General features: G+C 38.9%; 1 protein-coding gene across 37 annotated transcripts in view; it reads right to left on the reverse strand.

Moving 5' to 3' along the window:
- Nucleotides 1-16,092, reverse strand: part of ABLIM1 (actin binding LIM protein 1) — a 274,524-nt gene that overhangs the window by 180,008 nt on the left and 78,424 nt on the right. For 30 of the 37 annotated variants that reach the window (XM_072995518.2, XM_072995516.2, XM_078389584.1 and 27 more), the window contains exon 1: nucleotides 6,258-9,468. The exons of the other annotated variants lie outside the window; for them this stretch is intronic. In XM_072995518.2, the coding sequence (XP_072851619.2) occupies nucleotides 6,258-6,501 (244 nt within the window). In that variant the 5' untranslated portion in view covers nucleotides 6,502-9,468. Of the gene's footprint in view, nucleotides 1-6,257; nucleotides 9,469-16,092 lie in introns of those variants that run through there. 37 annotated transcript variants of the gene reach the window in all.

The raw sequence follows: 16,092 nt of genomic DNA on the forward strand, positions 1-16,092 counted from the left end.
AGAGGTTACTGCTAAGGTGAGGCTGTGTCTGCAGGTTATGCCAAGAACACACACACACACCTATCATTGTCATTGGCATACTACTGGCTTAGCACTCGTGACAAGAAGCAAGAGTTGCAAAGAGGAAGATTATACTTGAGGAGTGTACCTTGCCTCCAACTGCTTCAGGAGGCAGCTGCCAGAGGTGACGAAGTAGGCTAAGAAGCCTGCCACATTTCTCTATCCTAGCCTCAAAGGGAACATAAATGCCTCTTTTTCATAACACAATGGGCCAGAGTGGTATAGTGTTCAAAAATATTGCACTAGGAATTTGGAAAACTGGATCACATCCCCACTGAGCCATGGGCAATAACAAATCAGTCTTTTTCTCTCTCACACTGTCTACCTAACAGGACTGTGCTAAGGGAAAGGTAACCCATATATACCTCCTTGAACTGCTTGGGAGGGGAAAGGGGAACATTTTTGTGACCAATAATAAATAAATAAGAACTAGTAAATTTTCATTCATTTTGTTCCCTTGGGTGCAGAGTGGATTTAAATCAATGAGTTTTTGAAAAAAAAATCTATTTAAGTTACAATTTAAGTTTAAAAAAAGACTTTTTGAATTACATTGTCAAAAAATCCAATTCTTTATATATATTTTTACCTGAGCAGGGTGGATTTGATGTAAATCAAATTGCTTTAAATCATTATACATACATACATACATACATACATACATACATACATACATACATACATACATACATACATACATACATACATACATACATACATACATACATACATACATACATACATACATACATACATACATAATGATTTAAAGCAATTTGATTTACATCAAATTCACCCTGCTCAGGTAAAAATTAAAAATAAATCACAAGATCTGTTTGCTTACAAGGCAAACAAGTCTTCTTGTTGATTTTTTTCACATTTTTCTGCAGCGGGGGTGGTGCAAAAGTTTCCTTTGTACAAAAACCCTGAAATTTTGCACAAAACACAGGAAGGTTTGTTTGATTTTTTGGCACAAAACCCACATTTGTTGCAAATACTGCTGCTAACAGAAAAAAAATCATTGGCCTTTTCACTCTTGTGCAATAGCAACAGTTAGTAATTATTTAAAAAAAGAAAACAACTGATGGGTGGTTGAGAATACTTTACCACTGAGGATATGAACATTTCCAAGCACACATTACATCTTTGCTAACAGCCATTAGCTAAACTGTCTCTTATACAGAATTGTTAACACTAGTTCAACTCCTCTTTGGATGAATGCTTAGGGAAGACATTCTCCTCTCTTGGCCCCATGAATACATTGCCATGAGCAGCTTTCCACTTTTCCTTTCAGCCCCGCTGCCATTCCAGCTATTTCTGCCCTAATCGGAAACAGACCTGTGTGCCACATGCCTCAGCAAAACTTTGCATCTATTAAAAATATGCACTTGATCAGCAACATTGAAAATATTGTCATCCAAACAGAGCTTCCCTTTAACTCTAGGTCAACATAGCAATGAACCGCAAATGGGAGGTTTGCATTAGTCTGCTGGGCTCTGGCCAGCATTGGCCTCATGATAGCCGCACTGTTTATTTTACAAAACAAATGCTTTTCTACTAGCATGGAGGAAGAACAAAACCTGCTGTGCGATGGGTTTTTTTTTTTTAAATGCCAAATTGCCCATACTAGCAGAGGAGTAATTTGTCCAACTCTGAATAGCTGAATAAATTAGTTTAAATTGCACTAAGTCAGATATAGGGAAAATATGACTGGGTACTGCAATTCCCATGACCTCTCATTACTGGCCGTGAAGTCTCATGGGACTTGTAGTCCACCAACATCCGAAAATTCACACATTTCCCCTACCTGCATTTGGCAAATTCTTCACTGCAATAACAATTGGAAGATAAAATGCCAAACCGAAATTTCTTCCAGTAAAAGATAATTATGTGGTTTGAAATCTGGCATATGATGCTATTACTTGTCTGTTGGTTTATTAATTAGCCTGCTCAATACAGTGACTCAAGATCTTTTGCAAAATGATTAAAAACAGATACGGGTAAAAATTCAGCAAGTTGCAACATTAAAACTCAATCACACGCATATTAAATCAGCAACTGAACTAAAATACTTTTAAAATTTAAAAGCAAAACATAAAAGTAAAAATATTATGACCCCCCATCTGCATTAAAAGCTCATTAAAAGCACCTTGCTAAACTACCTGTTTAATTCCCAAAAGCCTTCCTGCAGAGAAAAGTGTTTGCCAGCAGCTTGGGGAGTAGCCACAAAGGAACAATCCGTTTCTTATGTCTAAAGTAGCTTTTGATATACAGTACATCAGTTAAGTTTTTTTTCCCTCCCACTGCAATTAATAATAATTGTGTGCTGTCAAGTCAATTCTGACTTATGGCAACCCTTCTCACAGTTTTCTAGACAAAGAATACTCAGAAATGGTTTACCACTTCATTCTTCTGGGGGCATCCTGGGATTGTGAGGCTTGCTCAAGGCCACACAAGCCAGTTCTATTCATAGGAGACACAACAGGAAATCAAACTCCCAACTTCTGGCTCTGCAGCCAGATGATTAACTCACTGAGCTATCCAACCATCTTGTTGCAAAGGATTAACACTGAATCCACATTCAATTCTTCTGTGGTGTTAACCACCACATTGTTATGGTTGACAAGAAGTTTCCATGTTATCTTCCTTGTAAAAACTAGTAGTAGAGATTGTCCTTTTATTTTGTTTTATTTTTATTTTTGACAATCTTTTAATTATTTGTTGCTCTTACAAGTGTCCACTCACTGTTGCTGTTCTGTTTTACAACCTTCTGAAAGGCTAGTATCGTTACCTGCATTTTTATATACAGTGGACAATAAACAGTGGCTGTTAAGTGAGTGAGATTCCTTCAAATACATGGGAGAAGTAGGTGAGCCCAAGGAGTTTTATTTCTGCTAATCCTTTGTTTATTTATATAGTGCTTTTTAAAAATCCCTTAAGTAGTTCAGTAAAAGTAGACTCTCATACACACATACTTTAAAAAAACAGGGAAAATTGCAGGAGGAAAAATCTCTCGTTATGGTTGAAGCTGAGCTCACCAACTGCTGGACAGCTCAGTGGTTTAGGGTCTTTGGCTGCAAAGCCAGAGGTTGGGACGTCAATTCCTCACTGTGCCTTCCTTGACAGGGGCTGGACTTGATGATCCCTAGGGTCCCTTTCCAGCTCTGCAGTCCAAAGATGATTAAGTAAGAAAATTTAGACCACAGATCAACTCTCATCCTCATTAAAAACATATTGATGAACCCTTCCTCAACAACCATCTGAAGTAAATGCTATATCATTAGTGGTGTATAAAAGTTGAAATGAAACATAGACTTTGACCATATCAACATTATAAACAACAGGTTTGCAAGACAGTCTTATTCACAGTTATATAATCTTTAATGTTCCACCGCACTTGATCCATTTGCTGGGGAGAGAGGTTTCCTTGTGTTCAACAGACCTAGTCCTAAATTAGTAAAGTGTTCGTCCCCACATCCAGGGAATTAACATGTGCTTCTTATCGTTCATGTTTACTTGAGATGCAAATTAATTACAAAAAAGGTGTAACCCTGTGGGTGTGTTTTGAGAGAGGGCATTGACTAATATGTGATCTAAATTTCTTCACTTTGTTGGGTATAGATTCAGTCATAAACTTCTGCTTTAACAAAGTGAAACTTTGTCAATCCGGAAAATTATACTTGGATAGAAAGCAAAATAACTTAATTTGCTCATTCAAGATTATTTTAAGCCATATGCAGTTCAATAGGTTTACTTTAAATGTGACCACCACTGGATCCAATACTATATTCATATTTGTTAAATAAAATGGTTTGAATTTACATGTGAGTTTTGTGATTATTCCTATATCCAGCAATACACACCGGATCATAACCAATATAAAGTTGTCACGTCATGTAGCTAGAACAGTTTAAAAAGTGGTTGTCACCTCTGCCATCTTTCTTGGCTTCTGCTTATACTGTCATGAAATATTCACAAACATTGGGTGAAAATGGAAAGGGAGGGATAGTTATGGAATACAGAAATTCAGTGCAGCTACTCATGAGAGAAATAAATGTACATTTTCCATTGGGGGAAAAATCCCTGATTATTAGAAAATAATTAGAAGAAGTGAAGCAAAAGTGGGGGTAAATAGAAGATGGAACTGCGTAGCTGCAATGAGGGTATGGGAGTTCCATGGAAGTAGGGAAGAATAAAGGTGATGGGAAAACTTATAGTGAGCAGGGGATTATGTGAAGATGATAGTGGGAAAACATAGGTAAGGCTTGAAAGAGATAGGTAAGGTTTAGATTTCACATAAGAGACACCCAAGTTTTACAAAATTGAAGTAACTTTAATTCTGAATTTCGATTAAAATTTTTCCTTCATAATTTCAGTTGCAAACTTCTAATTAACCAATTATACAAAATAACAGTGGCTTAAAAGAGTGAGTTAGATCTTTCCCACAGTTAAGAATCCAGCAAAATTTAAGGGTTTGTTTTGTTTGTTTTTTAACCATACTGATTTCAATAAGAGAGCCAAGAATATAACTTGAACAATATGACCATGTTGGTGAACAGATTCTGAGAGACGTGATCCAAAAATTGTCATTCAAGTTCTACTTAAAAATGTACTTGACTGTCTCCCACTGATCAGTAATAGTTGAACATGGTCAGATATGGCAGGGATGTATTCCATATTAAAACATTGCATAAGGTCACAATGATAGAAGCTGAAACACTTTCTGCAGCTGTCTTTGAAATCAACACCAATGATTTTTGATGAAGATCCCAGGTTGCTTGGAAATCTCCAACAGGGTAAAAACAGACAAGATGGGCTCTAATCCTCTGTTGTCTACTAATTCTTTTTGAGTTCCTTGACAGGCATCCTTTCCCTTTTGAATTTATTTTTTCAATTGGAAAAGAGGGACAATGCCTGTATTTGCATAACCCTTTATCATCTTGTAGTGAAAAAGATTAGTAACTTAAATGTCACCCATTCAGGAACAGCAAAGAATCCTGCAACAGGTATCCCACTGCCTCCTTTTACAATGGCAGATGGAGCACAAACTCAAGGAAAAAACTACAGTAAGGGGGAAAAAGCACTTGCCTTTGCTGAACATTTCAGCACTAGGTTACTGTTCAATAGTTTCCAAGTGCTGCTTTTTGGGAATGAAAGGTTTTCGTGCTACTTGAGACCACCATTATTTTGGTAGCTAAAGAAACCTTTGAATTTTACAAATGGTTACAAATTTCTTCATATTGGGGGTGGAAATGACTTAAAACTGAAGATTTGTGAGAAACCGAATCTGATGGATGCATCCACCCAGGCAGTGAGTATTGAATGCTTAGTTCTTAGAAGTCTGAATCTATATTCCCTGATATTACTGGTAAATTAGGCTGCCACCTCTTTCTACTCAAAGGCTCCCAAGTTTTAAAACAAGTAATGGTGGGCAGGTACAGAATAGTCCTCTCCACAATGGAAGAGTATATCTACTGAATTTGGTGAGTGCAAATGAAGAGACTCTCATTTCAGTTCATTTTTGAAGAATTTACAAATTTCCACTGATTTCTTCATATCTGGGGAAAGAAGGTGGTGAGACAGATCTTCCTTTCTCCACAAATGGATAATTTGAAAATCAAAAGGAAGGATTTCTACTTGGATCAGCCACGTAATCATACAGAAAATATTTGGGGCAAATATGTTCAAATCAGGTGTTTGTTTGTTTATGTCCCACCTTTCTCCTTAAAAACAACCCAAGGCAGCTGGATAGACCATGAGGGACCTGTTTAAGAACTCTGTTTCCCAGTTTACCAGATCAATGCCTCAATTCTACTCTGCAGTCTAAAACCATAAGCAGAGGAGAGGAACACTACACATTCAAGCCACATGAACATCTCACAAGGCTACCACACTGAAAATTCAAAACTCTGCCACCTGTTGAACTTAATCTGTGCTATCCTTTAATGTAACATCTATACCATAACAGTGTAGTATGATTGCATCCTGCATCTGAAATAACTACACTGTGACAATGGCTGCACCAATGCTATCCCCGAAAATTTGACAATCCTTTTAAAAGGCTCATAATGTAAAGTCACCCAATCTGCATATCATTTAGCACAATTTAGACCCTCTGTTATTTTCAACAAGACACTTCTACTGACTTAATCAGACCATATATAGTCAGATCTACACCAGGTCCAGGTTTTCTTACTTACCTGAATCTTCTGGACCATCAGATAACCATTCACACAAATAGTAGTCATCTGGATTCAGATATGGCAGGTGCTTCATCACAGACTGCTTAGGGATGAGGTACAAGACCTCTGCAATATCACCATCCTCTATAACAGACATTCTTCTGACAGAATTTCTGTACTTGATCCGCTCGGTCACCAACCTCTTGCTTTTGCCTGATCCACACAGCTTCCCCAAACTATTTAAAATGGGAAAAGATGGCATGGCTTTGGCACTTGGAAAGCAAGCCAGTTAAGAAAGTAAGCTAGAAGGAGGGAGGAAGAGACAGTGCATATCTGTGCACATAACATAGCACTTGCACACTCATCTGTCTGGCACGCTGTCCTCACACATCCTTATTTTGCTTTCTTGCCCATGAAAGGAGATTAAGGAAGAAGTATTTTTAGCAGGCGATCTTCAGGAGATTATGACAAGCATTCCTGGTCAGGTGACCACCTGCAAACACTTATTGGAAACCAGCAATGTTGTGCAACAGCATGAATAAATGTGAAGTGAAAGCATATAGACTGAGCACGGCACAATCGGATTAATATCCCAGGCAAGAGAGAGGACATATCTGAGGTATGTAAGAGGATTAAATTTTGGGAAACAAAAGCCTTGGTGCAGTAGTAGAAATCTTATTAGGTAAAAGAACCATCATAAGCCGCACACATCCATCTGTGCGTTTAAGCTAACGTTTCCCATATGTATCACAGCCAAGAAGAGCTGATTGTGTACCATCTCTTCATATTCTGCACAGCCCTTTTATTGTAAACAAATTTCTCTCTTAGAGAAGTCTTCCTGGCCCCACTGAAAGAGTATTTTTCCCTGTGAGTATTTTGTCTCAGTTCTCTTCTTTCCTCCTTCCAGGATCATTCAATAGAAAACACATAAATATCCAAGCTCTTAGTCTCACCCCCAGCCGTATTTACAACAGGTATCTATATTAATCCACTCCTAATGACTTGCTAATTTAATAAACAAATGGATTTTTTTCCCCTTGGGCAAGAACAAAGTTAATCATCAGTTACATGCTCAAAAGCAACAGAAGGTGCCAGAGCACAAGGAGTAGAGCATATTTTAGTTGCTGTGGATGTGGCTTTAAATAGCACATGGAACCCTCAACACCTCTTATTTCATACCTGACTTACTAGTGTTTCCCTACATGGAAGTCTTGCAGCCTCCATGCCAACTGCTCCAAAGGAGTTTAATAATCTTCTTGTTGCATTGGTTCACATGAAGTAGATCACAGATCTGTAGTTTACAAGGGAGTTTAGAAAATTTACTTCTTTGTCAATATGGGGTACACTCTTGGCTTCTTCAGAGATAAAATGCTTTAAATAGATGCCACAGGAAAACTGGAGTGGTTTGCTGCTTCAATGGCACTGTATGTGAAACATCATGTCTGTATTTTCATTGTGTTATCTCGGGTATCAATACAAGTCCTTGGTACAGCTGACGTCTAGAATGTTGTACACATGCTGCATGGCCATTTGTTCATGCAATCAATACATAAAAATAGGTGGACAGTTCTGTGACACAGTAATCCTCATCTACCATTTATTTAGCAGATTTTACGCCACCCATCATCAGAAGCTGTCAGGATAGCTCACTTGAACCAAGCATTCATATGTATCTTCAGCTGTCACATAGCCTTCTTGTTCATCTGGTATCATTCATCAACCCTCTGCTGCTCTCTGTAGAACGGTGAAATCCACTCACCTAATATAAGAAGTCTGAGGCTAAATCAGGGCTTCTTGGGATCACTACATTTTAAAAAATTAAGAAAAAGCCGTGTGGTCCTTAAAATTACACAAGTGCAACATTAGGTGATAATTTATCACTAAAAATATGAACAGTGAGGGAGGTTTCAAGGGCAAAATCCACTGACAATCCTGAGTAGGCTTCAAAGACAGGCCCTCAACACAATACCTCGGACTAGGAAAGGCACAATGTGCTATACAAAGGTAGAGCCTTAAAATGTGCATTTGCTGCCAATAAAGATTATTCTTAGAACGTACTGTGTAAAAGTCTTAGGCCCAATTAGTAAATCATTGGGAAATACAAGAATGCTTATTTGAAGGTGCAGCCCAAGACTTTCTGCTGCCCAAGGCAGATCAACAAACTGTTCCTTCTCCATTTGAAGTACACAGGACTTAAGCAGAGTGAGGTGGACAGCTATTTCACTCTACTTAATGCTAGGGCCAGCTTTACTTTTAAGCCAGTTTCATTCATATATCAATATACAGAAATGGGCCCTGGAGAACTGCCCCACCTTCTCCCCACAACATTTATCCAGTGCTGAATGAGGAGCTATATTACATTTAACAGACTTTCCACCATGTCTGTTATCAAATGTTCACTTGTACCCCTTGGCAATCCAAGAGGTGTAGTCCAGAAGATCTTGATATGGGGGAAATTTCATTTGTGGGACTATTCCCTTAATCTCTGAAACTGACAGAGCTCATGACCGTCAACATTTCACATAAGAAAAAGGGTGCTCTCATATCTAAGACCTCAATTTTCATTCCAAGGATCACTAGTGTTTGGTGTACACATGGATGAATGTTCTCCTTAACCTGGGTGTACTATCTGTGCAATAGTTTATCAAGCACTGAGCTGTGAATGTCTAATCCTTGTGCAGTAGGACATGATATTTTCCTCCTCCAGAGCCAAATTTTGTTGCTGAATCTACACAGAACTAGACATACCAGGTAGGCATGCTATGACATTGCTACCTAGATGTAAAAATATCACCAAATTCCACCCACTAGCCATGTACAGTTCTGTCTGTTTCAATGGGGTGGAAATGGCTGAGACAAATAATGTTCCAACTAATCTATTGTATTTTGCTATTGGGATAGCTTCTTGTCCCAGTCAATTTAATGCAATGTGACAGTGAACAAGCAAACAAAAATCCTATACCATGTTTCAGTCAACCATGGTCAAGGAGAAGAAGTTACATACTCTAACTGTTAGTAGGCTGGCCCCAGGGTGTGTGCGGGTCACTAGAGTTTTTATACCATCAGGAAATAGAAGATGAATAGATTTAAGTCAAGCTGTAACATTAACCATGGCCACAACACTAACCCTACTGGTATTCTTCAGTATACCAATGGAGTCAGAAAATACACCAGAACTCATTCAATGCAATAATTTTTATTTAATTTTCAAAATTCTGATGTCTGAAGATGGGACAGGAGGAAAGCAGCTCTAAGGAGAAAAATGAAAATGATAGAATATTTAATTTCACAGTAAATCTGGATGTAGAACATGACAGGGAAAATGCACTTAAATTTTGTTTTGAGAGAGACCATCAAGATAGCTGCAATTTAACCATTTGCTACAGCTGGCTAGATGATTTAAAAACAAAGTGAATAATGGATTGTCTGTTAGATTAATGATACACAATAAAGGCATGAAGTTCCTCAAAATGCAGGAATACTTTAACAGCTATTGTGTAGTGAATAGTCTGGTTAACGACACACTGTCCTGCTGTTCAGAAATGATGTATGCACACACTTTAATCTTTGTACACATGCATGGCCACCACAATTCTGCAAGTGGTGAGGAGTGAACCTCAAATGAATACTGCAGTGGCTTTGAATCCAGATTAGAAGCTTAGAATCACTTCAACAAGCTGAGGTTTAGGATTTGGAAATTCTGATTTGTGTGACAAATATTTTAATCACTGGTCTAAATTTGATAAGAATACAGTATACAGTAATTAATAATAATTACCTGCCATCAAGTGAAATCCAATTTATGGTGACCCTTTCCAGGATTTTCTGATTCACTGTTCCCCTTTTCCCTTCTGGGGGCACCTTCATACTGCTTGACCATGGCCACACAAGCTGGATCTTCTACAAAGCACAGAGGGGAATTACACTCCTGACCCATGTCACTACAGCTACTTCATTGCATCAGTTGTTGTGGTCATATTTATTCATATCATCACTAGACAGCTCATTGAGCTGAACACCTGGCTGTAGTGACATGGGTCAGGAGTGCAAAACCAACCAACCAGCCAATCAACCAACCAACCAACCAGAAACCATATTAAAATAGAAAAAGGTGGGACTTAAAAGATTATTTATTTATTTAAAACATTTTGCCCTGCCTTTCTCCTTTGAAGGTAGTTTAAATAATTAAAAGACAATATTTATTTATTTATTTTATTTTATCTGGTACAAATTTGTACCCCTCCTATCTAAGCTAACAATAGTGAGTATACAAATACTGTACTAAAATGGATCGAACAAATACCATGCCAAAAAACATAAGCAATGCCAAAAAACATTCAAAAGAGTAAGGTTGAACAATCCATTTATAAACATCATTCAGGCAGGCAGCACTCAGGGAATGCTTGCCTGAAGAGAAAAGTCTTTGGCCGCTTGCAGAAGGACAACAAAGATGGGGACAGCCTAGCCTCCTGTGTGAGGGAGTTCCAAACTCTGGGAGCAGCAACAGAGAAGGAACTTTCCCAGATGTCCACCAAACACATCTGTGAAGGTAGCAGAACCAAGAGAAAGATCTCTCCTGATGATCTTAACTCTCTATTACAGGAATTAACTTCACTAATATAATTAAGTTACACCACAGACTTTTCTAACAAAATGAACTTCCAAAGACTTTTTAGACTCCTGGACAACTGTACACAAAACTCACTCAAATCATCTCCATGGGGAGACCCTAAGCATGACATACATCATCCTGCTCAGGTTTGTCCTATATCACCTAATAATCCAGGACCAGTTGTGTCCACAAACATGCCAAGTAAATCAATAAATAAGGAAGATGTTGCACAAGACTCATGGCATCAAATCCCCCATGAATAACCGGGTGTAGCAGCTGAGAGGTCCAATTCTAACCAAGAGGGAAGCAAACCAGCAGCAGCACCACAATGGGAAATGATTCTAAATTGGGAAAAGCTGGCTTTTCTAACTCTTTCAAAGCCCAAAGGTAGACTCTCCCAGCTTAAAAGTAAAATCAATCTTTTGCAGCAGTTACATCCAGTCGTTCCAGAGATCATCATAAATGATATAATGCACATAGAATGTTTGTCTCCAGCCTATTTCAACACACATGCAGTGGTGACATTTAGGAACTGGCAGATCATGGGGGCTGCATATGGTCATAAGAATGAACTCCTGAGGGCAGGTTTGGTTGTGACGAGATTCTTCGAGAACATCACACAGACATGCCTATTACATAAAGATTCAAAAATTCAATCAAAATATACTGGTCTCTGCAATCACGTTAAATTTGAAGATGGTCTGTTCCCTGAACACAGCATGTATCAACGTGGGAAACAGCAATCAGCATATACATCAAAAGACACAGATATCTTTCAAGTACCAGAAGAGAAAGAATTGCTAAAATCCTTTACGGCACTATCTTATCAGACTCAGGATATAATAATCAATAGACTATCGGTCTTGAGAGATACCCTCATTCACCTCCAAGTTCCTGATAATGGCATGGCAACGATGGATGGATCTTTGCAGGGTAGAAACATTCAAGGAACAGCAGAGAAGCAGAAAAAAGAAAAGATCTGCCCCCTTTTAAATAAAGGAAATAGTTCAGTCTACAACCATTCACCTTCTAAGAATTGCCAGTCCAACACAACTACCAAACAACCCACTTTGGATGTTCCACCGGGTAGTGTACATTCAAATGATCTTAACCAAGTTCAACGAACCAGCAAATACTGTACATCTGCAAGCATGTCACTTAAACCACAACAGGATTTAATTTTACAAGAATGCCCAGACATAACCAGTGGGGACAAAATAATACCTACTGACAAAGCCATGGCCAAAGCTAGCTCTTCCAGCCTCTCACAACTGGAAGTGACTGAGATAATCCATGTACCTGTGCCTGAGTCTATATTCAATAGTAATCTAGAAGTACCCCATGATAGTTTAATGGCACCTTCAACAGTATCTAATACACTCTCACCAACCTGCATTATTTCAAGACCAAAGCTGGTCAGGACTTTTAAAACTATTGAAGCAAATAATGATGTAGAAAAGGCAGAAAGGCCAGTTATCCAAAAAATAAACAAGGACTGGCTAGGCCTACAGGTCTTACAACCTCATGAATTTGGTTCACTTCCTACTTATAAAATGCCCTCTAGGGCCCAAAACATCTGTCCTGAAACAATAAACAATGGCAGGATCTTTCTGGACCAAGAGGGTGTACTAGAAAAACTTAAAATCATAGAATGACTACCCAGATTGCTCATTACTTTCCACCCACCAAAACATCTATTTCGGAACATAGCAAGCTGGACAAGGGCAAATCAGGGAGGACTTCCAGAAAGAGAGAGTTCCACTAATCCCCCCCTTAGTAAGAAAATGCCTATTACTGGCTGGCCATCAACAAAATTCTCAGTTGACACTTATTTCTTGGAACATCGCAGGTTGGAAAGGAAATCTCCTGGACCCCTCTTTTCAACACTTTATTAGACTTGGGAGACAAAAGATCTGGAGCTAGATGGTTTTACAAGTTATACATTGAAAGCCGAACCAAGTTCCAGGGGAGGTAGAGCCAAAGGAGGCCTTGGTGTGTTAGTTTCCACTAAGCTTCGAGCCACCGAAATTAGCTTAGCCACAGTACCCAATATGGCAATGTCTCTGGTTATTAAGCTTCGACCTTTTACCCTCTTGTTATTAATGTGTATCTTCTTCCACTCCAGCATAAACAACAAAATAAGGATAGGTGGGCAGACCTGCAAAATTTTATTAGCAGAATGACATCTTTACACCCCAAGGCATCTGTAATATTGACAGGAGACTTTAACGCCACAATTGGTCAAAATGATGAAGTGCTTTACCATCATTTTCGTAAACATGCTCCTGAAATGGAGATGGCACATCCGATCCCTGTTAGTCCAAAGATCATATTTGTAACCATTCTGGCCTATGTCTTTTATGGATGATAAATAGTTTGGATTTAATGCTATTAAATGGAGGAGTAGAAGGGGATAGATCTGGGGAATATACCTTCCTGGGAGGGTGTGGTGCTTCAGTTATTGATTACTCTATCATTTCCTATGACCTGTTAAATCTGGTACTCAGTTTCGAAGTTGCTACATGCACAGAGAGTGACCATCTCCCCCTGATTACAATACTATCTGGTCAGAGCCAGCATGTTCATGCAGATTACAAAACGCAACTCAGTACAGAGGCAGAAATTGGAGTATCTCGGGTGAGATGGTCAGACAAGGCAGAGTATGTTACAACTGCATTTCTGCATTCGGAAAGCTGTCTCAGAGTGTGGGAGTCCCTTTTGAAAACAAGTTCCCCTGAAAAGGCTCTTAGACTATATCAAGAAATAGTTACAGCACTACAAGGATGTTTGATTCATAGAAAATCCATAAGACAAGATGCCCCTTTTTGTAGAACCCATAGATCCAAACCATGGTTCAATTAGCAATGTCTGAAAATGAAGTACAGTGGTGCCTCGCTTAACGGGCACCCCATTTAACGATGAAATCGCATACCGATGAACTTTTTGCGATCGCTTTTGTGATTGCATTGCGATGTTTTAAATGGGGAAAAATCGCTTTGTGATGATCGGTACCGTTTCGCTTACCGATCATCGCAAAGTGATGATTTTTTTAACAGCTGATCTGCGGTTCCAAAATGGCTGCCAGGTAAAAAATGGCCGCCCGCTGTTTTCTGGGATGGATTCCTCGCTTACCGGGCAGCGAAAATGGCTGCCGTATGGAGGATTTTTGCTTAAAGGTGAGTCTGAAGCCCATAGGAACGCATTGAAGGGATTTCAATGCATTCCTATGGGCTTTTTAATATCGCATAGCAACGAAATCGCTTTGCAGCGATTTTTGCTGCACCGATTATCATCGCTATGTGAGGCATCACTGTATCTACTACTGAAAACTTATAAGAGATATAGGGAATCAAACTTGCCATCCCTACCACCTGATTGGTTTCAGTTAAAGAAAAAATATAAAAACCTAATTAAGGACAAAAAGAATTTGGCATTGAGGATGAGTTGGCAGAAATTAATTATAGCATCAAGGTCACATGACTCTGTTACTTTCTGGGAAATAGTCTCGAGAGGGTTAGATGGTCAAGCAGGTGCAGCAAATTCATACACACCTGTTAAAACCTGGGAACTATATTTTACTGGTCTATATGCTGCAAAACAATCTGGACCTCTGACTTCACAAACCGCTTCCCGTGATCTCCATGACTGGCCCCCAGTTTCAATCTCTGAAATTACCAGATTTATTGCCAAAATTAAAGTAGGCAAAGCACCCGGGAGTGATAACATCCCTCCTAAGATTCTTAAAGCCAATATTAATTGGGATTTACTGGGACCCAGTATTAGCAACACTATTGACATGCATTGACCAGCTTGCATGTATACCAGAGGACTGAGGACTTGCTATTCTCATTCCAATTTATAAAAAGGGGGAAAGATTTGACCCTGCAAATAATAGGCCAATTATTTTGCTAAGTGTTATCAGTAAACAGTATACCCACCATCTTCTTGATAAATTACATAGTTGGATGGAAGAAAAAAATCTTCTAGATGATGAGCAAGCAGGATTCAGATCAGGACGCTCTACAGGAGATCGTAGTATAGTTTTACAACATCTGGTAGATAAATATTCATTTAAGACCAAAGGAGCACTATATACAGCCTTTATTGATTTCAAGTCCGCATTTGATACGATCACACAAGACAGGCTTTGGCAGAAGTAGGAGACAACCAACATTGATAGGCAGCTGGTGCTCCTGATTGCAAAAACCAGGTTGAAGGTGAGATGTAACAGAACAGGTCACCTCACTAAGGCCATCCCCACATATGCTGGCATCAAACAAGGCTGTGTATTGGCTCCCACTTTGTTCAACATCTATATTAATTCCTTGGTTAAGAATTTATCTGGAACCAACTTTCATCCCCCCAATCTAGCAGATAGACCTCTATCTACTGTACTCTTTTATATGCAGATGATGTTGTACTTCTCTCATTAACCTGTGTTGGCTTATGGCAGTTATTAAGAGCCCTGGGCAACTATTGTAAAACTGAGGAGTTAGAAATTAATTATGATAAATCAAAAGTCTTAGTGTTTACCAGGGAACAGATCACACATAAATGGCAAAGAAATGACCATCCAATTGAGCAAATCAAATCTTATAAATATCTGGGTGTGATCTTCCACTCCTCAGGATCTTGGAAGGCCAAATTATCCAATGCTATTGCAAATGTTCAGAGAAGTATTAAGTTTTTTCTTTGCTAAAGGAGGTCAGCATATACCATCAGCCATACAGGTCTTCAATGCCAAGGTGTTAGCATAGATTTTATATGGTGCACAATGGTGTAGATTCAGAAATTTGACTGCAATGGAGTCCACTCAAATCAAATTTCTGAGAACTATTCTTGGACTCCTGAGCTGTGTGCCAAATGTACTTATAAATTAAATAATTTGGGCCTCTCGAGAAGTGCTATTTTGTTAATAGGCTATACAAAAGCAAAACAGGAACTACACCAGCGCATCACAGACAATGTGCTGCAACACCATGTCAGCGCAGCTACGACCCATCCTGGCTTTAGAGATTATGGTCAGGCATTTTTTGTTGTTGTTGTTTAGTCATTTTACCTGCAAGCTATTTGAATATTCTGACCATGCCAAAATATAGAAAAGCTCTTACATTAGCAAAGTTTAATGTACTTCCTTCAGTCCTGCTGGAAGGCAGATACAAGAATATTCCCTACGAAGAGCACTTATGTCCTTCTGAGGCTGGTGTGGTGGAGATGGTTGGCCACGTTCTGTTGTATTGC

The sequence above is a fragment of the Pogona vitticeps genome, chromosome 3 (assembly GCF_051106095.1).
Source record: "Pogona vitticeps strain Pit_001003342236 chromosome 3, PviZW2.1, whole genome shotgun sequence".
NCBI classification, from domain to species: Eukaryota; Metazoa; Chordata; class Lepidosauria; order Squamata; family Agamidae; genus Pogona; species Pogona vitticeps.